Source organism: Phasianus colchicus, chromosome 5 (genome assembly GCF_987193195.1).
Source record: "Phasianus colchicus chromosome 5, bPhaCol1.hap1.1, whole genome shotgun sequence".
Taxonomy (NCBI): Eukaryota; Metazoa; Chordata; class Aves; order Galliformes; family Phasianidae; genus Phasianus; species Phasianus colchicus.
Genome location: NC_143440.1, coordinates 3,914,638 through 3,942,551, shown reverse-complemented (window position 1 = coordinate 3,942,551; position 27,914 = coordinate 3,914,638). Strand labels below are relative to the sequence as shown.

The following is a 27,914-nucleotide window of genomic DNA, read 5'->3' as shown; positions in this document are numbered from 1 at the left end:
AATAACTCACTACTGACAGACTCTTAAGGACTTGTCCCATTTGGAATAAAAGATTTTTGTAAGTTGACAGAAAATCAAAGCTTTCTCATTCTTATTAACACTGTAGCATCATGATCTATAGACACCTTTACACCAGGGAAAATTTCATTTTAAAGTTCCCATAATTGCAACCAAACTGCTGCTAAGAAATCTTGGGATTCCTCAAGCAGAGATTCCCTTGGTATTTCTTATGCTAAGGGCAGATTCCCAGGGTCCACTTTTCAAACTTAGCTGCTGACTCTTTCAGGTTTTGTCCGCTTAGAAAAACTGACCTCTGTTTAGTCAGTTCTAAATAATATTGCCAGGTTCTCTACATCTGCAGGAGAAGTAAATAGAACAATTTACATTGTCATAGTCCTAGGAAAGCATAGCAGAGCATAACCTCTTTTGTGTTCTGGCAAAACAGAAAAGTTACCACTGGGAAATCTGTTGTTCATATTTGAAGTGCTAAGATGGTAATCAACTAATTCTGGCAATTATTTCAGTAGGAATCATCTGTGTACATGAGCCTGTGACAAAGGCCCTCTCATTGTAGCTTGAATACAACACAGTACACCTGCAGTCTAATAACAATAATGAATAAAAGTAGTAAGAGAAGGGAGAAAGCCTGGAGAAGGGTTTCTTTTTTAAAAGAAAGAATCATTCAGTTTCACTTGCTTGCGAAGCACTTGTTTGAAGGGTAGCTTGATGATGTTTGCATCTGATGCAGCCATCTGAGCACCATGAGACCAGAGCAGGAAGAAGGAATGAAGGAGAGAACAAGCAGCTCATGAGGAAGCCTAACGTTCTGAATATCTAAGGCATCTGAAAATTGGAAAGGTGCTGGAGTCAATTACTAAGCTGAGATGGGGATCAACATAAACTAACAAGTATAAATGTAGGCCTGAAGTTATCAGCAAAAGCCAGACACATTTGAGTGTGTGCATATGAGAGCTTCTTACTAAAAGCAAAGAGAGAGCAAAAGATGTCTTGCATTGATGCTCAATGAGGAAAATGATGGCAATCCCATTTAGCTGTCAAATGGATTAGAAAAAGAGAAAACATAGGATAAATGTTCTGCAAACAGCTATTAAAGCTGTTCCAGAAATACTGGTTTGAAGGGTTCCTTGGAATCTACCACTCAAATTTACATGTTCTTGAGTTATCTTGAAATTTGCTATCATCCTGTACAAATGTGAAGGCAAGAAAGGGGCAAACTTGAGCCTGCCAAAACCTGTGATCCTGTTGTCAATGGAGAGGCTCTTCTGAAGGGTTACTTCAGAGTATGCAACAATGAATAATTTTATAGGCATCGCCTCTCTGTACTTTATAGAAGACCGAACTGAGCCTGTAGTCCTTTGAACGCTCCTTATTTACTGGTATTACCAAAGTTTATCTTTGATTCCAGAAAGCCTCTGGAACCTGACTATACCTCTTAGTATAAAGGTGATAGTCTGGTTACTGCATTTGCATGAATGAAGACTATCAAGAAGGATGCCAAACTCTGAGTTTTGTTTAAGTCTAATATTTGAAATCCTTTGCATATGGTTCTCAGAAATATTTCTGCGTTTTCTTGATTCCATTGAACAAAACAGTAAGTCCACCAGCACAGAAGAGTAAAACATTCGGGTTTTCTTTCTGCAATCTAACTGTGTGAGGGAAGTCTCTAGTAATTGGAGGATGAAGCAAGAAACTTCAGGGTCAGGTAGCTCAGCACTTCTAATTGATGCTTTTCTAGAATAAAATACATCAGAAGAGAAAAATGCAGGAGCTGCAGTGAATTAGGCCCAGTGACAGCAGTTAGAATTGCTGGATGAAAGCAAAACATGGAAGCCTCTTTGGGATCCAGTGGTAGGAATAGTTTTCTCAAAAGATAAAATATCATTACACTTCATTAAATAAAGATACTACTCAGCATATATTAGAGCAAGTGGCTGTGAAAACTGAACTGTGCTTTTTTTGCTGTTGTTTTTAAGAGTATTGATGGGATCCTCACTCCTGAGTTCACTTGTCTTATATTTATGCTTATTTCTGTTGGTGATAGACAATGACATAAGGGTTAGTCTTCATAACATATTATTCATTGATAGCCTTCTACATAGGTTTTTGTCTTAGCAATACTTTGCATCCTCATTGATTCTTTTTTCCTCTTTTTAAACCTAAACAATCATCATACAGATGTTGCTGAATCTTGTAATGAAAGCAGACCCATTGCTGGCTCCCAGACCAAACTCCCAATAATCAGCTGCTGTGGCACCCTCATTATGCTGAAAAGCTCGCTATCTCTTGTTCTTTTTTTTTTCCCTTGTAGAGCATGATGAGTGTGGCAGTGGGCAGCACAACTGTGATGAGAATGCAATCTGTACCAACACTGTCAGGGGACATAGCTGCACTTGCAAACCTGGATATGTGGGGAATGGGACCATCTGCCGAGGTAAGTCTGTTACTCTAGAAGCATTGTAAAACCAGCATACTCTATTAATATTTTCTGACAGTCACCCACATTTCGTTAACTTGTGATGATGGCTGGATTCTGTCAATAATTCACTGTGAGATTTATCATATGGCAACTGGAATGCACATAAAGATGATGGGAATTGACTTGTGCGTAACTTTTCAGCAAGGAGTTATTTCTGGAAAGCTAGGAGAAAAGGACTTTTACTGTCATTGTATACCGTCATTTGAGTTAGGTATCTTTCTGCTTTTAAGTTATATTAGTTGTTTATTAATGTGTGCAGTCACATTTAGTCTTTAAAATTTAATCAGGTGCCTTATAAATTAGGATAATCATCTCTTATTCTAAACATATTGCTGCACTTTTCCTACTCTCACATCAGAGTAGGGTTTTTTGTTGTTGTTGTTCTTCACATTTGAACGCTTATTTTGAAGCTTTCTCTCTTATGTAAGCAAGAAATATCTGGAGTTGGCTATGCTTTCGATGAAGTAGGTCAGCTTTTTAGGAAGGTTTTTTATTTCTGTGGAGGACATGCAACGATGCATTTAAAGGCAGTGGTGTGACTCTGTTAACCAGTTGGCTTAGCAAGGGCTCTGTCATGAAGGTACCTACTCAGTTCTACCTCTTATGTATTTATGAATTGTCTTGTTGCATAAAAAGCTGTTTTTGCCTTGCCTCGGGTTGCATGATTTCTGACTTGCTAAACTGAATTGCAATAACTGAAAACTAACTTATTTTTTGAAATGACAGCTATTGAAATTGAGAAAATAGCGTGTTATGGACTTCCAAGGAATTCTTTAAAGAAGTAGGACTGATATCGTTCTTGTTACAAGCTAAAGTTCTTCACTAAGATTGGCCTGTCGGCCACTGAATTAGCATATGCCATCTGATTGCTTTTTGATTTGACTTTGTTTTGAGACTGCTCATCTGCACAGGGGCAATGCTATATTCAAAACTGTAAAATGGTTTGCAGTGTTTTAAGAAGTATCACAGAAACATTAAAAAATGGTGGCCAAGTTAAACCTTCCGCTCATATTGAAGTTCAGGTGATACTGGGGAGATGCTTTACTAGATTACAGTGAATGTAAATTACAGCATAGACAAAGAGTTTCAGGGAAGTCTCTGTGAATAGCCTGGCTGAGTTTCACTGATTTTTTGTTTATTTGTTTGTTTTCTGATGGTAATACAATGTAAAACCTTAATGGTATTTCTTTTGAAGCAGGAATGCTTGGATTAGCACATACAAACCATCTTTTCACTCTGATGATCTTTGGGCACCTGATGTTGGGTTAAATGTGCCAAAAACTCAAACTCTCATTGCATCTTTATTAATCCAGTAACGTTGAAGTAACTAAATATTCCAGTAATGAGATTATACTTGAGAAATGCAAAGATGTTTTCATCCTCAAAATTTATTGAAAGCTGAGTTATGGTTAGACATATGTATTTAATATGCCTTAAATTGCACAGGTGGAGGTACTTAGAGTTACCTGTTTGAGATAAATGTGCATGGAAATAGAGAAAACAAAGTGATTCTTACATTCTGACTAGGAAGCGTGAACTGAGGGGAAAACTGGAGATGGTAGGAAAGCATCTTGCACTCTAATTACTATATTCACTAGGGCTGAGAATTATCTGTTGCTACATGGAATAGTCATTTGCAAGGCAGACAATACTAGAATGTTGCAGTGTGTTAGCAAATAATGCAGCATGCCACGTCAAGAATGGTCTGAGTTTCTCAACCTGTGGTTCTATGGTCACTTGAGGTTTTTACGATTTGGGTAGCTAAATTGAAAGGCATTCACATTCTACACATTAACAGTGACATGTATAATCTGGCTAAAAAAAAAAAAAGGGCAGAAAAAGCAGAAGAAAGCAGAAAGAAAAAGCAGTTACCACCACACTTGTTGGCTTACGCAAGTTGTGCGCTTGTCAGGACAACTATCCATAGCTTAAGCCATCTTTTTTAGCAATTCTTAAGCTTCATCTTCAGGCAGTGTAAATTGGCAAAAAAGTATATGTAAACCAAGGTAGTAAGTTTGATATAATACCATCTGAAGCTGACAAACGTTCTCCCTGAGTCACCTGTAAGTGTTTTATATTTACATGTTATAGATGCTTACATGCACAAAGCATTTGTCTCAAGTCCTACTGAAGTAACATCTCTCCAGTTCTGTAAGAAATCTTATTAATATTGTCCGTAATAGAATAGAGAATAGAAGTAGAAAAATAATTTTATGATGAGAGAGTAATATTGACTTTTGTCTGATTGTACAATATATTTCAACCTTATCTTTGCAATGTTATAAATTCAGAGTAACGTTGCTTTTTTTACTTTAGTGACTAATGCTGTGTTTACATCTTTGTAAGAAAACAAATACCAGTAGCTCTGTTTTAGAAATTGTATGAGCATTTAAATGAATTTGCGTAGTGAAATACTGGTTAATACAGTGAAGTTATTTTGGCAGGCCAGTTGGTGATATTTGCACTTTTTCATAACGAGGATGGATGGAAAGTATGGAGAAATAATAAGGACAGAAGTAATCTGGAAATTAATATAGTTGCTGCTTAGAAATAAAAACAATAAGATGTGAAGAGTGAAGCAAATATTTTTCAAAAAATAATTGCATAACCAGGATGCCACCATTCTCAAGTAGAAAAATAAATTTCATGTGTAAGAATTTTTTTTGCTTTTCTGTGAATGTGGTAGACTAGACTGTATAATTAAGAACTGGATTATGTGAAAGTAGGTATGGAAAATATCATGAAGAAAAGTCGTGGAAAAGGGCACGGTCCAAGTCCAAATGCTCTTTTTCATTAAAATAGATACAATTGTATTTTAAATGACATAAAAATGAAAAAAGAAGTAGAGGTGAATGTAAGAAAATGTTCATAAATACATAGGTACCAAAACATAGGCAGTGAGACTGTATATAAGAGTAGGGACAAACAGAACTTATTTTCTATGAATGTAGATATTTTCTTTATTTTCCTGTAAGAAATGGGCTTTAGTACCTCAAAAAGATACTGAAATTTTGGGGATAGTTCAGAAAAAGAGTGAGGCTGAGTTGAGATGAAATGACAAGGGACTATGATGCTGTTCCATCACTGTTAGCAAATCTGACAGAGCGCTAGAGCCAGAATAAGAAAGGATTTATATCCTACTGCTTTGACAAAAAATGAAAAGTAAAATAAGAAAGTCTTTTAGAAAAGAAGCTGTGACATTAAAGGCAGAGGATAGTGGTTAAAAACCAGTTGAATGGAGTATTTGTCTAAGCAGAAGCAGAAACTGTGGTCCTACAGTTTAGTAGATGAGTTTATACAGTGTACTGCTGTCTAAAGTCATAGAAAGAGGCAAAGATATACTGAATCATCATCAGGTTTCCCAAAATAATGGATGATATTTTACAGACATCAAACCCCAAATAAATAAACGCTGCAGATTCTGTTGGAGTTGCAGATCAGTCTTTGCAATTTGAGCAAAAGACGAGTCACCATCAATGCTGTGTTACAATTGGATGTTTTTTTGTTTCATGCAGAGTTCTAGAAGTAGTATATGATCCTTGTCCTAAAGTTTGTTTTGAAAGGTAACTTCTGCCCTAGAACTGTAGCAGTGACCCTTTTTAGAATACTCGGGTGGTAAAAAAAAAAAAAAAAAGAGACTTTCACCTGCAGTGTAGGCAAGGTGTGTTGGCTACTCTGTTTTTTGTATATCTCACTTGTGCAGAACAACCAAAAGTCTAACATTTAACCAAGATGAATATTTTTCATTTTATTTCTATGTTTTACTTGTATAGTCTGCCTAACAGGTTTATGTGGTGCACTATTAATACCTCATTTGGTGGTTTCTACTGAGATGTAGATTTATTACAATGATTAAATGAGGTGGGTTTAGTTACAGTCATAAACATTAATGCAAATGTGTGCAGTATGACTAATACCTGTCACATCAGGTATTGTGACATAAAAATCAAAACAATGTTTATTCTAATTAGTTTTCATGTTGTAGAATCGTTTATTTCTGAGAACATGAAATAGGATTTTTTTTCCTGCAGCGTGTCTCAGAAAACTCTCAGGGGATTACAACGCAGTGTATGGCAAAGTCTTAAAGAAGGCAGCTGTAATTTTAAAGTGAGATAGTCTCTGTTTTTCTGGTTAAATCTTGAAGTCCAGATTAGTGTCTTAATTATACTGCCATTCTTCATGTATATTTACCTTGAAAATTGTGTTTTGTAGCATGGTTGTTACTGGAGGACTTACTGGTCACCTTATGAACATCTTACTGGAACTCTGCTATGGAAAAATGTCCAGATTTTGAATGAATGCTGTTTTCTTTTCTAAGGAAATGGGAATAATGATATGGAGTTTTTATTCATAATACATTCAAAACGTTTACTGATGACTAGAGTAAATCACAGGCTTGAAAATTAACTTTGTCAGATGTTAATCAGTAATTTGGACTATTTTTCACCGTCTTAATCACAAATTGCAATTGCATGGACATACCCTTTTTTAACAAATGGCAGTCTGAGAGTTGTCCTTCATTGCAGTTTTCTCCTTTGTTTCCAAGCAGGAATTTTTTTTAGTAAAGTAATTGTTAGCCTGAAGTATACTTAATAACCTGAAATAAGTGCAGGTGAAAGGAACTGCGTATCTTCCAGTGTGTAGATGTTGTATTGGACAGTGTAGAAAACAGACAGCTAAAGACAAATTCTCATTCCTTGTTATGAAAAATACTGAAGAATAATGAGAGCTGAAGAAAAGATCACTAATCTAATTGCTTATTCCTGTGCTGCATTCTCTATTTTTTTTCTTGCATCCCTCTTACATTGACATCAGCAAAACTAAGATTAAATACCAGCAATGTGAGACTGTTCAATATGCTAATATCATTTTGTAAAAGCATATCTGATCACTCTGAGAGATCTAACTACCACACTAGATTTAGATATTTTGTGTGTGTGTGTATGTTTGTCAGTTGGATGTGGATTTGAAAGCCTTTATGGAGTGCTGGAATGTGTTAGGAATTATGTGACGTTGAGCACAGTAGTGGAATGGAATGAAAAAATCATTCCCCTCAGCCTCTGACTTTTGTGGTTATAAGGCTTTGAGTGGTTGGTATAGCTTATAATTTCTTTAATTGCTGTTTTGTTTTAAAATATTCAAGTTGCGTGAAAGAATATGATAATTTGGACTTGTTTGGAGATTTTGATCTCTGTTCTTCACCATATTGAGCTTTACATAGTTGTTTTTACCTAGCACCTAGTGAATAAATCACTGCAAAAGCAAATAGATGCGTTCACATGTGTATTTTGGTGTTGCTTGGCATGTGCAAGGTACCATAGGAAGTGTAAGACCCTGGATAGTCATACTTGTGATTGAAGCATTCCAGGCAGAACTGATTAATAGTTTTAAAAGAATACACAAAAAGATACACAACGAGATCAGAATTCTTGTAGATTATTCATTCTAAAAGTAACACAGCTGGACTCAGAGTCAAAACGATGTGATTCAAGCTACTACATTTCTTGTAGTCCTAAATTCACTGTAATAAAAGTGAAAAAAAATTGAATTTTCAGTGTGGGAATCTTTATGGCTTTGTTCATGATGAGGCAGTTATCAATATGTTATATTTCTCATTGGTTGCTCTGTTGGTGAATTAGTTTTGAAGTTCTGTAAACATGGTGCTTTAGCCACATTCTTATTGTTACTTCAGTTTTAATGTTGCTTTGCCTTTGGAATGTCAGGATTTAAAATATTGATGAAATTAAGATGATTAAGACTAATTTTCTCTTGTCCTTAGTACATCATCATCTAGATTTTGTCATGTGAAATGTTGAAATTCAGATGTAATTATATTTGTATGAAGAACTAAACTATAGATATTTACTGTTTCACAGTCCAGTGTTGCAGCCTTTCCAAGGGCAAAATATTTCCTGCTGATGAGATCCTGTTCTGTGTGGGAGACTATTCAAGATGATTTAGAATGCACATCAGTTATGGAAATAGACCATTTAAAAACCATGATTAATGTGTCCTGTCAGAGTTCAGATCCCGATCTCTCTGCTGTCACGGATTGTCTCACTGCTCTAGATTTACAGCCCAGGTAAAAAGAATGTAACACTGATTTATGTTTGAGTAAGTGGTCCAGTCTAGAGCAGCTATAGTTATCTGTATAAATGCCTTAGTTATATGCAAGTGAAATAAGGTTTATTTGCTTGCATGTGTACATCTAAAGGCCTCAGCAGGCCTATGCTTGAGTATTTGTGAGGGTTTCTAGGTTTACATTATAAAAAGGAAATTCTCTTCTGGACTCATTTGCTTCTTGTCTCCAATTGCTTTGGTTAATGTTGATTCACTCTAGGATCAACATCCTGTACAGTATGTGCAAAATAATTGAAGCTAATTACAGAAGTTAATGGCAATGTTCCCTGTGAATTCTTGGGCACTAAACTGGGTTTTATTGGAACATTGTTTTGCAAGATACTCTTGTTGGGTCCTATTCACATTCTCATTTTGTCCTTTGCCTTTTGAATCGTTCCAGGAGTGACTTGCAAATCCAGTATTTGTGTTAAATAATATTAAGACAGTTTTTGACGTTACCAGGTTGACAGTTTCTCTCTCAATTTTTTAATTTTTAAATTTTTGTGAAGTTCAAAATGAACTTTGGATGTGGGATATGGGTTTCTATTCATGTTGGCAGATGTGGCAGCTCCATTCTCTTAGTGTTTCCCAGCTGTACTTTCCTTCTGTGTCTTTGTCCTCTTTTGCCTTCTGCCTTATTCTGGCTGCTGCACCACTGTGAAATGTGGTGAATGCTGGAAGAGCATTCAGTGGCTGTGATAAACGTTTGCAAACTGAGATGATTTGGCCAAATTTGTTTGGATTTTCACAGTTGTGTGGAGCTACAAGAATGCTTGTAGAGTTTCAGAGGAGCAGCAAAAGGTGCCTCTCTGCATCAGAATAAGAACCAGGGGCAAGGGGGGATTGCAACCCTCCTCAACTACCTACTAGTTCTGCAGACTGCATTTTATTTCTTGAGTACTGGGAATGGCAAAACTGTGTAGGCTATTTGGTGGTATAATTTGCATATTTCAACCCTAAAAGATTCTCCAGTTCGCAGCTTTTTCACAGTGGTGCTGGTGTTTTTGCCTCTGCAACATACTGAAAGGTTGAGGCACCCCTGTGTGTGTGTAGAGTTCTTATCTGAAGTGTGCAACAATAAAAATAATAAATGCTGCTCTGCTAAGTGAGCTTATGCTAAGTACAAGACTAATGGCAAACTTTAACAGTATACTGTGGATGTTACCTGAAAGAAATGTTGCAGTGAAAAAGAATCTTTTCCAGAGCCTACTGAAAAAAACACGAAAGGTGCTTTGAAGATTGCATCATCAAAATGAGTTATTGGGTGAATTTGGTACATGAAATACAAGAAGAATGTGAATTAAAATGGCTTGGAACACATTAGGTGCAGAGAGAATTAGAAGTTAAAGTAAACCACGAAGAAGTGGGAATTGAAGGGGTCTCACTTTTCAACATGATTTAAAATTCAGTCATCCAAGAGTGGAAATGAGCAATTCATATATCACAGAAACGAGGAGGGTTTTTTTAAAAGTTATTCCTGACGGGGCAGAGCTGTGTGACTTATGTTATTATTGTGCTAATAAATACTTGAGCATTCTAGTGTGTCACCTTGATGGTACTTGCACTTTTCCTTCTATTTTCAGACGTGCACCTAAAAATGGGAATTGTCAGGCTGGTTTTTTGAAGCTAAACTTCAAAATGGACTATTTATTTGATGGCTACATGACACACAGGCATATCAAGTAGGGCTTGAAATTTTAAGATGTAAACTTCGCAAATCTACCTTTGTTGTTTAAAAAAGTAAAAGCAATACTAGTCCGTACCTTTGTGCACATCCATCTTATCCATCCTTCTCCATAGCCTGTTAATTATGTTTTAGCCTCAAGGGTATAAAGTGTACATGCCTCACGTAGGTTACAGGATGCCTTTCCTGCCACTGATGAACAGACGAGATGGCTGTTCTCAGCCATTATATGTAGTATTAATATGTATCCACCCATTCCCTTCAGCACGTTATTTCAGTCTCTGATGGCTTTGCAAACGAGTTGCTGTGAGCAGAAAGGCCTGGGATGGAATAAAATGGCAGTTAGGTGTGGAGCTACAAGGATGCTTGCGGAGTTTAAATAGGCAATATCCATTCCCTTGCATTAATTATAATGGTTTACGGATGCTCATTAATATGCCACTTTTATTACTACGACACATGGTTGTACTGCTTTCCTGACACCTATTATTTCCTCCCTCTGAACAGAACAAAGGAAACAATAGTCGTCTGACATTGCCATGACATACGTTATTTCCAAGAAAAGATTGAAGTAATCAAATCAGTCCTGCATGCACAGAGCTCTTTTCCCTTAGCCTTGGGAGAGAGGCAAGTGAGAAAATTCTTAATGTGGTAATTTTAGACCTGACTGGGCAAGGTATGTGCCTAACTAAAAGTAAGTGATTGACTCCACTGAGACTACTTACATCAGTAGGCACTTAGGCTTTTGGTTTCATGCTGAATATGCTTTGCTGTGTTTGTATCACAGAGGCTTGGATAAACACACAATAAGCATTCATCTTTTGCTGTGGTACCAAGGTGAGGTTGATTTTTTTTTGTATCTGGAGACAGGATAGCTGAACCTGCCTACTGCTTGTCCTTGAACCCTCAGCAAGGGAGCGAGCTGGTAGGTCAACTTAGTACTAGCAGTGCTTCAAGATTCTTCAGAATTATGTTGTAAAAATAATCAATATGTTTTTGTAGGAAGTAAGCAGGCAGTGTAAAGTTATGAGATAACAAGACTTAGAGGTTACTTTCCAGTGACATCCCAGAGAAGTTGTTGGAGCCAAAATAAAAATGAGTGGGAATCTGTAAGTGGTTGCTAATGGCTATTGGTCAAGTGGTTTTTGAGTGCTCTATTATTTATTTATTCTTATACTATAAAAGGAGTGAAATTTAGAAATAATTCAGGTGGTAAGGTCTGACCTGCTGAATATATGCATCCGTTGCATTAAATGTTTATCAGATGAAAGAAAAAGAAGCAAAAAAGTGCCTGCACACAGCGTGGGTAGAAGACAGGCAGTAGATATCTTATGTCTGCATACTTGTGCAGGGAGCTGTGCATCCTTGCATAGCCTGGGTTGGGCTTGGACGGGAGGCTCTTGTTGGAAGTCAGTGCTTTCTGTGGGAATCTTTGGCTCTTGGGCATGAGGACAGCGGGGCTGGGAGTAGCTCACAGACTGAGGCAGCTTGATTTCTGCTTATAGCTGGTAACATCTAGTTCCATGCCAAAGGTTTACTCCTTGTTTCAAGGTTTCTGTACAGGTGCCTGGTGTCTCTAACAGGTGGACTGGTGAAAAGGACTGAAGAAAAGTGCTGAACGGTGTTTCTAAACCGCGTTGTCCAAAGCACCGCATGGCCGCTCTCTCATTCCCCCTGTGTGTGATGATAGAGAGAATTGGAAAGGTATAAGTTTTGAGAACTTGTGGTCGAAATAAAGCAAAAGCTAAACAAGGAGTTAATTTGCTGCTTCCCGTCAGCAGGCAGATGTTCAGCCACTCCCTGGAGAACCGAACTCATCATGCCCAACAGTTTCTTGGGCAGACAAATGCCATCACTCTCTCCATCCCTCCTTTCCTCCTCCTTTCCCCCGGTTTTATTTCTGAATGTGACACCACATGGTATGGGAGATCACTTGGCCACTCTGGGCCAGCTGTCCTTGCCATCTCCTTGTGTGCCCCCTAGCTCCTTGCTGGCAGGGAAGCACAGGAAGCAGAAAAGTCCTTGGATCTGTGCAAGCACTGCTCTGCAACGACTGAAACATTGGTGTTTTATCACCACTATTTTCATCAAAAATCCAAAGCACAGCATCATACAAGCCTCTGTAAGCAAAACAAACTCTCTGCCAGGCAAAAGCATGACAGTGTTCTAACTGGAATTTTGACCACATTGCATTTGAATGCTTTTCAGGATCTTTTCCAGTTTGTTTTTTTCCTTTATGTATTGTTATTTCTGTTCTGTTTGTCTGAATGTCTACTGGGAGGACTACATGTAGGAATACAGTAAATTACACCCATTGCATGAAATCTACTGCATGACAACTAGTTTAATTAACTGATACTGATAAAAGTAGATGTTAGAAATTTGCAAGCAGTGTCTCTTTGTGCTGAGTGCTTAAAACTGAAGATTGCACATTAAACAGAAGCATGATATACATCTGGAAATATAATTTCAGGTATTTTTATGATGTGTTTATGAGCCCTGAACTATGTTTTTGTATAGGCTTCAAAGTCGTTTATGTTGCTGTATTCCAGCAGTCACTGAGAAATATGCTGGCCTCCAATATAAATAAACTGTGCTGTAGAAGGCAGCTGAGCTCAAAGTTAGCAAACCTGGCGTATATTGTATTTGCCTCTGAAAATAGTTAGCTAATTGTTATTTAAAGCTTTATGTTCTTTTTGACACTGCAACCCTGATAAACCCTGTAAGCCATGTCTCCTGGGTCACACTGGATAGATTCAGTCTGGCTCCCATCTGTTCTAGGTAGGCATCCTTGACACGTGTTAATGAGGTTATGTGTAAGAGGACAGGCAGTCTGTTCTTGCCATGAAAATTATGCTTGGTAGATGATATTTTGAACTGCTACCTGAGCTTAAGCTGTTACTTCCTATGTGTAGGAACATCTTCATCAGGAACTTGTTCATACCATTGATGGTGTGTCTCAATGGTGAGCAACAGCAGAAACTGGAACACAAGACTAATGCAAGGGAAGAACTTCTTTCCTCTCAGTGATGGAGCACTGGAACAGGTTGTGCAGAGAGGTGGAGTCTCCTTCAATGGACATACTCAGGACCCATCTGGATGCCTACCTGTGCAACCTGCTGTAGGTACCTTCTTTAGCAGAGGAGTTGGACTCAATGATTTCTTGAGGTCCCTTCCAACCCCCCACAATTCAGTGATTTAAAGAGTTAATGCACTTTGCTGACTCTTGTTTATTTTGAACACCCTGCAATGCTGAAATTCTCCATTGGACTGATTGCCCTTCTGTCATAGGTTGTGTTTGTGTATCTCATATTGGTGACTTAAACATACTGCAAAAGCAACATTTATTTTCATGTAGCTGAGCCACGAGTGCACTTCTGTCATCCCCAGACTGCACTACGAGGATGAGAATACTTCTAATTTAAGGGAAATTAATTTAACCCTACAGCTGGTAACACACCAATTTATAAAATGTGCAGTAGATAGAGGGTGCAGAACTTTGTGTCTATGCAGGCAGTTACTCACATTTATGTGGACAGTGACATTTGTTCATGAGGACTGTTGAGCACACGTTCAGATGCTTTAATGCAGCCTTTTCAGCATGTGCAGTGATAGATGGCTGCCGATGTAGAAAAAGCAGAAAAGCAAGCAAGTTTTCTGGCAGTAAGTGGAAGCTTTCATGCAATTATATTGCAAATCTGCTTGCAGTGAGACCAAGAGCATCTCCACAGTGGGCGGTGGAGCGTGGCCCCGTGTTGTTGCCAGCTCCAGCTGTGCCGTGATGGCCAGAGCAGAAAAAGGCCCTGGGTGCAGAGAGCTGGGGGCTTGCTGAGCCCTGTGCACAGCAGGCACTGTTCACCTCCAGGGGTGCTCTCTGAGCACAGCATGGCTGCTGCTCCCTGCCTAAGTGTCGTACCTTGCTGCTTGCTCACTGTCATCTCAGCTTTCTCTGTGTTGCTGTGCAAGGTGCATTCTTCCTTTGTACTTCGTCACCTGGAATAATACTAATATTTTCTGTCAGGATACCACAATTATTTTTATGTAACATAGATGCTAATATAATAAGATGATTTTCTGTTCAACCCAGCCTATCTGCCATGTCATGAAAGTCACCAGTTAGGTAACCAACCTTATTCAGTAATGTTAGGTATTTCTCATTAAACTATAACAATTCGAAAAGTCTTCCTGTAACTCGGGTGAGACTTTCTTATGTATGATAATTATATTGCTGATAGATGGTATTAAAATATTTTTTGCTGGCATCTTACTTGCATTTCACTAGCAATGTCAACTAGGCGACATGAAATTTCTTGCATTATTTCAAGTATGCAGGGAAGTTACTGTTGGGTATAAAACAACGTGACCTTGTAAAACAACGTAGATCTCTGAAGTTCGAGCCAACACAAAGCTTAACATCTCTCTTTTTTTTTTTTTTTTGGCCTGGAAAATAAAAAAGTGGATACTTGAGAGGTTCAAATCTGATCCTCAGCACTAAGAGATCATGTGTTAGTATCAGCTGTGCATTCAAATGATGCTAGAGGAAGCATTTCTGCAACGTAACTGCAGTATTCTTGTGATGTTGAATTGTGGCTGGGCTGCCAAAATATGGCTTGATTGGAAATTTGTTTCTTCAAAAGTGTTTGTTAGAAGTCAGGGTTGTCGTTGCTAAATGAATTGTAGGAAATTCAAATACACTTTGGTGCGGAACAGTAGCATTTTGTTGAGTTGGCCAACTTACTTTAAAAGGAATGAGAATTATGTAATTCACAAATCAAAAGTTGACTCTAGCTACTTTTGATGTGATGCTGCTTTCATTGCATAATTAAATACATACTGAGATCAATTTTTAAGATGCAGAGCAGTTGTGACAACAATTACTTAGACTTTGGGGTGAGGTAAAATAATGATGATTTAGTAAGATTTTTTGTTTTGTCTGGAGCATTTGCAATCCTGTATGAGATGTACTGATATGATAGAATTTCTCTGTTAGGAGAGAGATTCTGAAGCTGTATCTCACTCCAGTTTATGGGAGGGAGAGGAGGTTCTTCTAATATCTGTATACCCAGCATGAGATTAAGAAACAACAGTTCAAATGTTGGTCTGAACAGTTTATTACAGATCTTAATTAGGGAGATGGGGAAGGGGAGGACGGACACTAGTATGAATTAGGGCAATGGGGAAGGGAAGGAGGGCGATAGAAAAGATAGGAAAGAAGAAGCAAGGAGTCTTTATAGGATGCAAGAGGGAGATAGTCACCACCATGGATCCACTGTGGTTCGTAGTTCAGCCATTGATCTTCAGTAGTGGTGGGTAATGGGCATTGTTGTTCTGTTGGCGATGATGACAGCAACCATGGCGATGATGGCCCCTTTTCAATGCTTTCAAAGTGGTTGAGTCACCTGTCTTTGGAGTGACAGCTTCTGGCTTTGGGATCTTAGCAGGAACTCCTTTGTTCCTATCTCCCAGGCCTTGCCAGCAGATAAGAGGGAGCAGGGAGGCGCCAACTTGTATCTTGCCTTCACAGGATACAATGGCATTATTCCCCAGTTTCCCATAGCAAGCTGGAGTTATTTAGTCACAGGCCAGATCTTCTGCCAGTAAACACTCCTGAGCACTCTCTTCTGGAAGCTAACAGCTAAAATTGTCCACACAGTGATGTTGATTGCCACAAGGCAACATCCATCACTCATCTCCTAGACAAGTCACTCCTATCACGAGAAATACCTCAGGAAGCAAGCTTTGAGCCAAAAAACAAAGAGGGATTCTCACAAGCTGCCATCGTCTTTGTGTGCGGTTCCTGTATTGGGGCGGTCAGATGAAGGCTTGCTGAATGCTGGCTGTGAGTGGGCAGCTTTTGCCTTCAAATCAGCCTTTCTCATGTGGTTCCTTCACTTACAGATTGGGTAGGCTGTGCATTCCTGTGGCACGCTGCTGACTTGTTCGAGAAGAGCCCTGTGTACTTTCATCTAATGTGATCAATATTGACTTGGCAAATGCACAGAGGGAGGCAGAGGGGAAGTCAAGTGAGTTCAGTAGCTGTGCAAAACATGCGGAAGCCTCATCTATGCTCTGTTCAGCACACATGCTCATCGAGTCAGTCAGATCAGTCAGGTCAAAACTGCCTCCTCTCCCCTTCAGGAGTCTTAACTTTACCCTGTTGTTCACTGCCTCTGTACGCAGAGCAAATTGAGACTATATTTTGTAAACGTTATTGTCAGTGTCTTAGAACACAAGTTAATAAGGGCAGGGAAACAAGTCTATTACAAACGTCTGCCACTGCCTGCAGCCACTGCTGCCACACGTGGACTGGCAAGAAACAAGACAAGAATCCAAGAAACAACATATGCAATTGCCCGTATCCCTTCTTGTCTCATCTTTTCCTTTCTGATTTTAATGATGTAGCTAGTGGACAGCCTCTGTCTAGTCCTTGGGGTTTTCAGATAGTTTTTGATATTTTTTCTTTCATATCTTGCTAATGTCCAAATTGCTGCTGTTGTTGCCCATGAGGCTCTGATGAAAGGGCAGGACCTGTGGCCTGTGCTGGGGGTCTCCTTTATATTGGTTCATACAGCTCACTGAGACATTGTGCAGAGCCTTTAGGTTAGCTCTTCCCTGGGATGAAGCACTTTAACTGTTTCAGTGCATTTGTTTTCCACTAGCTTCAATAAAGGAGTATATTAAGGTCACTTTTTTTTCCTGAATCTCCCAGCTGGCAACATAAAAAGTTGCTTTACTACCAGGGCAGCATTTCTTCTGCTGTCATGTGGTTCTGAGGCTTAGTCTTCCTTTTTACCTGATAGGGTGAAAGGATGCCTCTGTGTATTGGAGTTATTGATTCTGAAAATACATGCTGTGAAACTGAATGAATAGTAAAATATTAAATTGATAGGAAGAAATGTCCCTTTAGAGTGTTCTAGGTTGCTGTTTATCAAGAGAAATATTTCCTGAATTTAGCAAACCATCACAGACCAAACATACAATTATTTTTATATAGATTTTTTTTTGCTAGTTTATTTAGTGTGAATGAATTCTAGACTGACAGTCCTAGAGTCAGAAGTCTTCAACTCAATCTGTATGTCGTGTGACACAGACAATCAGAACAGAAAGTGCCATTCCCAAGCAAGGGGAGAGCTATAAACTCCAGGAGGTTTTGTCTGTAATGACTGGCAGCAAACTGGCAAAATAAGTTATTTTTATTAGGTTTTGTTACTTGGATGCCACTAAGAGCATTACTCTGTTTTACAATCTGTATGCCTTTATCTTTCTACTGTATCTTTGTATCTTTGTCTTTCTTTATGTTTGGTTCTTTGCCTTTTAGTTCCTCTTCCTAAGTAAGATAACTTGTAAATTTTCTGGTTGAAGCTTGCACTTCTAATTTTTTTTTTTTTTCCACAAAACAGTGTTCACAGAATGTAAACTTTACGTATTTCAAGAAAGATATTTTTTTCTTACGCTGATTATTTCTTTTCCAACATTAAAAGCATCTCTAATTGTGAACTTTAAATAGGAGTACAAGAGTGGCCAGCTCGTACAGGGAGAAAATGTTTAAGTTTCAGTTAGGTTTGGGGGGCAGCTGTGCTTTGGGGCAGAAGTGGAAGAAGGGAGTGGAAATTGCTGGAGGTATTTGCTGATTGGGTGATGATTAAAGATAGGAGATGATGAAACTTACTTAGAGTTTCTGATTTGGAACAGATTAGATTTAATTACGTCTGGAATTGGAGTTTTTTTTTCACTTTTTCTTTTAATTAAAACATGAATTTAAACAAGAAAAACTTCTAAATCTTACAGTCTGAGCAGAAAAAAAGTGAAAAGAAAGTACCCTATTTGTGTTATGCCACATGTGTACTAAAAGTGTTAGAAACTGAGGAAGATGAAAAGAAGGAGGACTTAAGTATCTGTGAGATCTGTAATGCAATTAATTATTATAGTGTACAGAGGCAGGTTCCTTGGCAAAACACCAGCTGATACCTCTGACCCACTGAAGAATCACAGAATCATCTAGAGTGGGAAAGACTTTCAGTATCACCAAATTCAAACATCAGTTTGACCTCGTGATGTGATCACTACAAAATGTCCCTTAATGCCACATCAGGAATGGGGACTCCACCACTTCCCTGGGTGGCTCATTCCAATGCTTGACCACTCTCTCCACAAGAAGACTCTTTACGGTATCCAATCTGAACCTCACTGGTGCAACTTGAGGCCTTTGTCTTGCATTCTACTTCTTGTAACCTGAGAAAAGAGACTGAACACTTCCTTGTTGCAGTTTCCTTCCAGGTAGTTGTAGGGCGATGAGGTCTCCCCTCTGCGTCCTCTTCTCCAGACTGAACAGCCCAAATTCCCTCGTCATAAGTAGTGGTTAATCCTATTCTGTGCTGTCACTGCGTGACAGTATGCTGCTGATTGTTCCATTTTGGTATGAAATGTAAATAACAAAGATCCAATACCTCAGCACTTAGAATCATTTAGATGCGATCTCTGAGTTTCCAGGGGAAATTCTAGTTGCTGTTCAGTGTTGATGAGCTCCAGAGATCTGTATCTCAGCAGTGGGTAAGACAGTACCTCTACACAGTACTGTTTTTTACAGCATGGTTTCAGGTTTAGAAGTGTTACTGAGTAAGATGCTATCTGAGATAAAGCATGCAAATTAAAAATAAAAAGGATAAAGTAATGTAGCAAACTTATGCTGATGAAACTAAGTTTACTGTAATTAATGCCAGTAAAAGAGTAAAGGAATAAAAATGATACCTACTACAGCATAAACTTAAGCTATCACTTTGAGTTACTTTTTACGTTTTAATCTGTCCTGAAAGGGAGTGATACATGACGAAGATGTAGCTGATGGAGGTGATAAATGCTGACCATTTCAGCAATTCTCTCTGTCTTGACAGCTGTACTCACTCATCTGCAGCACGTGGACTGCTGGGATATGTCTCCCTGGGGTTTGTTCTGTAGCAGGACTTCTCTCTCATCTGATGCTTTTATTTTACATTGTGAGAGACCGTGTTTCTTCCTCCTTGGAGCCTGGATAGAAAGGCACAAATATAGTAGCTTCTCACATAAACCAAATTCAACTGACCTTAACTTCACAGAATCACAGAATTGCCAGGGTTGGAAGGGACCTCAAGGATCATGGATCTCGAACCCCCCTGCCACATGGAGAGCCACCAACCATCCCACCTAATGCTAGACCAGACTGCCCAGGGCCCCATCTAATCTGGCCTCGAGCACCTCCAGGGATGGAGCATCCACAATCTCTCTGGTCAGCCTGTTCCAGTACCTCACCACTCTCTCTGTAAAGAATTTCCCCCTGATGTCCAACCTAAATCTCCCTTCCCTCAGCCTAAAACCATTTCCCCTTGTCCTGCTGTCACTCACCTTTTCAAAGAGTTGATTCCCCTCCTCTTTGTAGGCTCCCTTCAGGTACTGAAAGGCTGCAGTGAGGTTACCCTGTAGCCTTCTTTTCTCCAGGCTGAACAAGCCCAGCTCCCTCAGCCTGTCCTCATAGGGGAGGTGCTCCAGTCCCCTGATCATCTTCGTGGCTCTCCTCTGGACCCTCTCCAACAGCTCCTGTCTTTCTTGTACTGGGGGCTCCACACTTGGATGCAGTACTCCAGATGGGGCCTCACAAGAGCAGAGTAGAGGGGAACAATCACCTCCCTGTCCCTGCTGGCCACCCCTCTTTTGATGGAGCCCAGGATACCATTTGCCTTCCAAGCTGCAAGGGCACACTGCTGGCTCATGTTAAGCTTTTCATCCATCAGGACCCCCAGGTCCTTCTCCACAGGGCTGCTCTCAAGGACCGCTCCTTCCAGTCTGTAGGGATGCCTGGGATTCCTCCGGCCCAAGTGCAAAACTCTGCACTTTGCTGTGTTGGACCTCATCAGGTTCACCTGGCCCACCTTTCTAGCCTCTTGAGGTCCCTCTGAATGGCATCCCTTCCTTCAACCGTGTCGACCGCACCACTCAGCTTGGTGTTGTCAGGCGATGCAAGGGTATAAGTTTAGCATAGGTCATGCCTTTATGCCAAACACAGGTTCTAATGCTACTTAATTCACCAGAAAAGCCCAGACACAAGGCATGAAGTGGAGTGTAAATATTTTAGCTGTATTCATGTTCCTTGTGGAATGGAACAGGTGGCTGTGCAGCATGGGGGAGTCAAGCAAACACAAGCTATATAAGCAGGTTGTGGGAAATGATTGCTCTGCTCGTGGGGTTGAAGGTGGAGAGAACTGTGCTGTACTGGGCTAGACTGTTAAGCAGTGATGCTCTAATGTATTCTAGGGATCTCTGCTCTACCACTGAAATGTCTACACTATTATTTTGGTGATATCCCTCTACCTGGGGTTGTGAAATACTTATTTGCAAGTACCTAGGAGCAACTTAATATAATCCATAGAGACAATATGCTGATAAAACGTGCTGGGTGAAATGCATTTTGAACTGCAATGCGCTACATGTTATGGGAACGTGGTGAAAGAAAATGAATGCAGGAGTACAAAAATAAGATTCTCCCAGGTGACAGTGAATTGGTTGTTTTGTTCTGTTCGCTCTCTCTCAGGGTTTGGCATAGGCATGGGCAATCTGCTTGTGGATGTCTGGAGAGCAGGGCAGGCACATGGAAGCAAGCTTATTGTCTGGAAAAACAGGCACTGAAAAAATGAAAACAGTATTGAAAAATAAGTAGAGCCACAATTGTGAATTCTGGGTTTTAGGAATGATGACACAGCTGTAACTGTAAGAACTGATGCTTCCTGTATTGTCATTTTTTAAATCACATGGTTGAGTATCACAGGACAGCCTACAGCAGTCCATAATATTGAAGTGGAAGAGAGACAAAAACACATTTGAATTTATGGCTGTGACATGATTATAGTGTACAGTGGTTTCTATTTCTGCTTGCTTTACCTTTCAGTCCTGGGAACCACAGAAAATGGAGCTAGAGAATCTTTTTAAACCAGAGGTTTGCAATCATTTAAACATCTTCAGAGATCCAGGCTTAGGTTCAAATTCCTTCTTCTTTTCCAGTGCAGAATGTTTTCATACCATCCATTTCTTGCGCCCCTAAACAGGAGATAATTAATAATTGCTTGCATTAGATAACAAAATTGTCTGTTGAGCTTTAAAACTAGTAGAAAAGCTTACAAATGGCAGTGGCAGCACCACTTGCTGTAGTACAACAGATGGTTCTAGATCATTGTATCTCACAGGGACTAAAGTGAGTTTCAGCAAGGTTAAAACTTTGTCCTTTATGACATCCATAATTCACCACTTTCTTGTAATAATACGTCTCTAGAGAATTGACTCCCATTTGTAGCATCTGAGTCTTGAACACGTTTATGGATCTCTTCTCTTTCTCTTTATCCCAGTCTGACTTCTTGATAATAAACAAATACCTTATACGAGGACGTTGTTAGTTAATTAGTACAGTGAGCATAAAGATCTAGTAGCTATATAGCAGAGCAGGAAAGAGTAGCTGTACCTTTTTCCTTGATTACAAGTACTTCTCAGTCTGTTGGAAAGCAAGTTCTTTAAGGTTGAACTATTCCTTTTCTCTGTTGTATTTGCAATATCAGTTTTGCTTTGCAATGCCTGTTTTGCGTGGGCATCCATTATGATGGCTTTACATGTTGTTAGCTGTGTTCATTGAGGATTATAAAATCCAATGAATTGAATATTTGTTAGATTTCTCTATGAGCAATTTTTTGCCTAGGAATTTACTTAGATATTGCTGCATGCTGATACTCACGAATTGGAAAGATTGATTTTTGAAAGACTAGCAGGTTTTTTTGTTTTTTTTTTGTGGTGGTAAATTGCATATGGAATTGAAAAGAATGGCAGACTTCTGTTGTCTATTGGCAGCATGACAGTAATCTCAAAAAGCAATCTCTGTTGACAAATGATGCTATAGGAAGGAAACTTTGCATTCAGTTGGCTCCCTCATTACTGCATCTTCTACATCAAATAAATGAGTGCAGAGAGCTTTGTTTTGAAAGCTCACACTCTCTTGGACTTTGAGGACTTGCAACATCAAAGTGTATTGCCTTTTGCAATGTTTATGGATGCCCTATATAAATCTCTTTACATTTGCCATTGGAAAAACACTCATGCTGTGTATCTGCTTACATTTAGCAGTATGTTTGCAACAAGGTTTTACAGCGCCTTGGTTTCTGACATTTTGCTACTGTGTCTTTGGGTAAATTTCTTTATTGTGCATAGGAAGATCTTTGAGCACAGTCTTTTGAGATGGATGAAACTGCTTACCCTTGTTGGTTTGAGTAGTTTCTGAATGCAAAATACTTGTTGGAAATGTTGATGCTTCTATGTACTAAAGCAGAGGGTGTTTTAGCATGGTTAACTGTATCACAGCCTCTACAGGCCTTATTCAATCCTGTGAAATTCAGGAGGTCATTTTCTGTAGGTTTAGTGAGGGTGGATCTCTGTCTGTTGCTGGAAGTTGCTCTTTTACAGGGTGGTATTGAAAGCATGGTGTGAAAAGTGTTTAATAGCATTGTAGATCACCATTCAAAATACAAAAAGTGCCTCATTAATCTTAACAGTTAGCATATTAATTATGACTTTTGGGGTTTCTATGGAGACTTTCACCCCAAGTTCTCCTCCTGGAAGAATTGTATGACGTTGTGGATTAGAGCAATCATCCACTTTAAATGCTGTAATAACCGAAGAACTCTTAGGAGCTGATTACAGGGAATTTTCCTGCGTGACTGGGGCTTCTCAGTCTGAAGTAACATAGGAAGTGCGCTGGTATTTGGTCTGATAGTCAACTGGGAGATGTACGCGAGCTGCTGCTGCGGTGCAGCTGAAAGAAAGGTCAAGTGTTTTTCCTAGATACAAAGAAGCTTTGATATCATAGTACAAGAAATCTTGCAAGCCCTCATTGGCCATATTGTCATGTCTGTTCCCAAAAGATGGTTTTAAACTGGAAACATGTTTGCGAGAATGGAGAAGCGCTCTGATTAAGAGAGCTAATTATTTTTAACCTAGCTAAACAGAGCTTTCAGGGTATTCTTACCATGTACAAATTCAGAGAAAGGTGAATATCAATGAAGATAAAATTTTGAAGGACGCTACTGAAACAAGAACAAATGATATTAAGTACTTAAGAATAAAATCAGATAAAATTAGAAGGTTTCTGACCACTTGAGTAGTAAAGAGAATTTTTCTAGTGAATGATTCCACATACAGTTATTTTACTGATGAATCTGAGGAGCAATTAGCCTTGAGATGTGAGGGGACAGAAATGGGCTGGAAGGATTTAGTTATTTCATATGCTTGCATCATTTGCAGCTGGAGCAACACTTCTGAGCAAAACTTCAGTAGATCAAGTTCTTTTGTTAAGGAGGAGGTGCAAAATGACAAGTATTGTTCAAGTGAACTCTGCTGTTCTAAGAGGTTGAGAGACACCGTAAATATGTGGTTTGCATTTTGAGAAAAGGGTTAAAAAAAAAAATCTGCAGGTCTGTTTAATAAATCATAGAATTATAGAATGGTATGGGTTGGAAGGGATCTTTAAGATCATCCCTGTTGTAGGCAGGGACACCTCCCTCTTAGACCAGACTGCTCACAGCACCATCTAGCCTGGCCTTGAATGCCTCCATGGGGAAGGTTTCCACAACTCCTATGGGCAGTCTGTTCCAATGTCTCACCAAGCTCACAGTGAAGAATTTCTTCCTAATATCTAGTCTAAATCTACTCTCTTCTAGTTTAAAGCCATTTCCACTTGTCCTGTCACTACACGACCTTACAAAAAGTCCCTCTCCAGCTTTCCTGTAGGCCCCATTCAGGTACTGGAAGGCTGCTATATGGTTCCCCTGGAGCCCTCTCTTCTCTCTGTCTGTCCTCGTAAGGGAGGTGCTCCAGATCCCTCTGATCATCTTCTTGGCCCTCCTCTGGACCTGCTTCAACAGCTCAATGCCCTTCTTGTGTTGTGGGCCCCAGAACTCGACACAGTACTCTAGATGGGATCTCATGAGAGCAGAGTAGAAGTGCAGAATCACCTCCCTTGACCAGTTGGTCACGCTTCTCTTGATGCAACCAAGGACACTGTTGGCTTTCTGGGCTGCAAGCACATGTTGCTCGTTCATGTTGAGTCTTTCATCAACAGACACCCCCAAATCCTTTTCCTCGTGTAAGAAATCTAACCTTACAGTTAAATGCATTGAACCAAAATGAGAATGTAACTATTTGAGAAAAACAGAGATAGAAATACTTGTATATTATTTCAAACTGAAACTTAGAAGTTTGGAGGAACAGAAGGTTTGATGGTAGCATGAGAATCATGTAAATTTGATTTTCTCCTTATAATATATTCCATGCATTAACTCAGCTGTGGTTAATAGGATGGTTGTTGCTGTTTTATCCAACTATTTTACAAAGCTGCTTATCATTCTTGTATGTACAGTACATACATGTATCTAGGTAGATTTATGAAAGATCTAAGTGGAAGAAAATGTTTGTCCTATTTTTTCACTGAAAGAAAAATCAGTGTAAAAAGCTTTGCTTCATTTCTGAATGAAGTTCAGCTCTTGCATGCAATGGTCAAATGCAATTGTTTTCAAAGCAAGAAATGAGGAAAAGTGCTCTGCCTAACTGACATTGAGCTTAAGAAAATGACTTAACAAAATATCCCCCTGTAAGCGACTTGTATTTAGATGGAAAAAGAAAAACACTGATGGTATAGTTTCAATTGTTGCTTGGTCCATGACTACATTTATTCTGAATTACATAAGGAAATGCTAAAAACAGGAATCAAAATTAGAGACCACACTTGACTGAGGAAAAATGGAATTCATTTCATAAAAGGTACTGAGAAGAAGAATTCAGATCTCACCAGCATACATACAAATGTTTAGGAATAAATACAGTCTAAGCCAGAGCAGTAAATAAAGCTGAGCGCTGCAGTCAGTTCTTGTATCATTTAAGCATCTGGTCTACTACAGTTAATGCCAAATTTAGTTCATGTAAAATAGATGTAAATGAATGCCTGTTGCAAAGGAGACTAAAAAGTGAATATCTGCTAAATGGAATTTTACTGCGGTAGAGCAACAAGAAAAGAGAATTCAGAGTTATTGTGCAGAAATCCCAAAAGCCAACAGCATTTTCTGCAGCTGCAGTTGGGATAACAAAGAGAATTCTAGTATCTCTTTGGAAGAATGCTTTTTTTTTTTCCTATTTGAGAGACTGCTAAGCTGCATATTTTGTCTAGTTCCATTCAATATTCTAAATAAGCAATTTATCTTCCAGAGTGAAGAGCAAGCTAGCACAGATCTAACTTAGAGAAAAATTTCCCTTTCTGCTTCATGCAAGATTATGCGAGCTCTAACATTGATCTGGAACAGAAGGAATACAAGCACTTGAGTGCACGGTGCTCCTGAGCAGATGGACAAGCTAACAACAGAAAAGCCAGGGTTGAGCCAGGAGGCAATAGGGAGCTGGCCAGTCCCATTAAAGACTGTAGAATTTCCTCCTGTCACCTCCTTGCTGACCTGCCACAGCCTTTCAGAGGTCACAAGTTTGGAGCTGAAACAGTCACATTTTCTTCCTGCAGTTTCTCTTTGGATCAAGGGGAAAAACACACTTTGTCTCAGATCTAGGACTTCTGAAAGTGACAAACATCCCTTTTGCAATACTAGTAAGAGTATTTTATGGTGAAAATAGTTTCTGTGGGTTAATTTGTCGTTGTTGCATGGTTTGTAACAATAGCCTTTGCAATTTTCCCATTTGATCTGGGCTCATTGGCATTTGCACCTTTGTTAGACAACATGACGAGAATTTCTTCCTTTGGCTTCCCTGGCTGTTCAGCCCTAATCAATTTTTCAGAATTTCAAAGGAAGAATTATTTATGCTATCTAAAAGTACTGTCATGCACGTGGACTGAAAGAATCATCTTCCTCACTGTTTTCTGTATGTCTTCGGTGGGATCTTGGCTTTTAGGCGATCCTTTGCAAGCGCAGCATTTCTCATCATCAGGGGAGTAGGACCTTGGCCTATGGCCTCAGCTACGAAGTTGCAAGTAGTGATGCACGATGATTTTTTTACTTCGGTAAACTGAATAGGAAAACATGGTGTGTGAAAGCTAAGTTGTGTAGTTGGTTGTAAGTTGGTTTTAAACTTCCTCTTCAGAATTTAAGTACTTCACTGTCAGAAGTGCACAAATTCTCAGCAACCTAGTGGAACGCTTTCTGGTGAGAGTACTACCATGATGTCCTTCAGATTTTCTTCCTCATCAAATTGTTCGTGATTACCTTATAATACCAAATGAGTAGTGCAGAGTAGATCATAGTGTGAGTGTACCTTTCCATGAGGGATCAATGGTGGAGATTGCCCATACATAATTAGCTTCTATTTCCAGGTGTCATTTTCTTGAAAGCTTCAAAAAGGCCAGTGGGAAAAATGAAGTGGAGAAGTTCTTCGGGTACCTTTTCAGTAAGAGCATCATGAGAAAATATTAGAAACTCAGTGAGACTCTTTTTTTCTCCCTTACTCTCCATGACATCAAGGTGAAGCTTTATGTCCATCTGACTATTCCTGAAACCTGTGTGCTTCCTGTAATAATTTTATGAAGAAAATGTAGATGCCTGAAAGGCTTCAGAGCACCGGATGAGTAGGCAGCTCACAAGAAATCATTATTCCATTTTTGAATCTCATTTTTTATCTGCTTGTTGATAAATCTTGGTTTTCTGAAAATGAAAACTTCTGTTGGAGGTTTGAGGATCCAGCAGATTGACAGGATAATTTGTTCCTGGAGATGAATTCGGGTATTTCATCAGTGCCCTTGCTGCTTTTCCCCTCACTTTCTTAGCAGCTGGTAACATTGATAGGAATATCAACAGAACAGTTTGGTCCAGATGTCTCAGAATTTTTCCAGTTAACAAGTGTCCCAGAGATGTCCTTTTCTGCTTCTTCTCAACTCCTGTGTCTTCAGGTTTGGAAGCTCTATTGCATTTTATTCTCCTGACAGTGAATGATGGACTGATTCATTCAGCAGCTGTGTCCTAGAGGAGAGGTTTTAAATATGGGCAATTGCTCAGTGAAAAGGTTTGCCTCTCAAAGAAACTTCCTGACTGAAAGTAGTGGAAGAGATTTTAGTAACTGATAGCCCAGAAGAGGTAGAACTGGGCTGTGATTTGCAACTACTTGCTATTTTTAAAAGGCTATGTCAGAATACCAGCCTGGATATGCTATTTTGTACTCTGCTTTATTTTCACTGAGCCTTTTATTCAACTTCATTAAAATTTTGTTGGCGACCCTGCACATAGCAGGGGGTTGAAACTAGACAATCATTGTAGTCCTTTTCAACCTAGGCCATTCTATGATTCTATGGAAAATTTATCTTCCAATTTTTTTTTTGGGGGGGGGGAGAGGAGGAGGCTGAGGGGTGTTATTTCAGTATACTGGAAGTCATTTTGTGTTACAGAACTCTAAGAGAATTTTCTTCTGTTTAATTCCTTGCTTTACTTCTTTAGAGGCTTATGTGTTTTGGTAGTGAGAGGACAGGCTGAACAGTCACCATACCACAGATTTTGTGTTCTATGTCCCTTCCATAGGGCTACATATGGAGTCACTGTATACAGTGGCCTCCTGCTTACTGAC

The 27,914-nt window shown here is 39.2% G+C and overlaps 1 protein-coding gene across 4 annotated transcripts in view; it reads left to right on the top strand.

Moving 5' to 3' along the window:
- Positions 1-27,914, top strand: part of NELL1 (neural EGFL like 1) — a 283,549-nt gene that overhangs the window by 169,024 nt on the left and 86,611 nt on the right. For all 4 annotated transcript variants that reach the window (XM_090140192.1, XM_090140191.1, XM_031607324.2 and 1 more), the window contains exon 14: positions 2,330-2,452. In XM_090140192.1, coding sequence (XP_089996318.1) covers positions 2,330-2,452 — 123 coding nt within the window. The remainder of the gene's footprint in view (positions 1-2,329; positions 2,453-27,914) is intronic.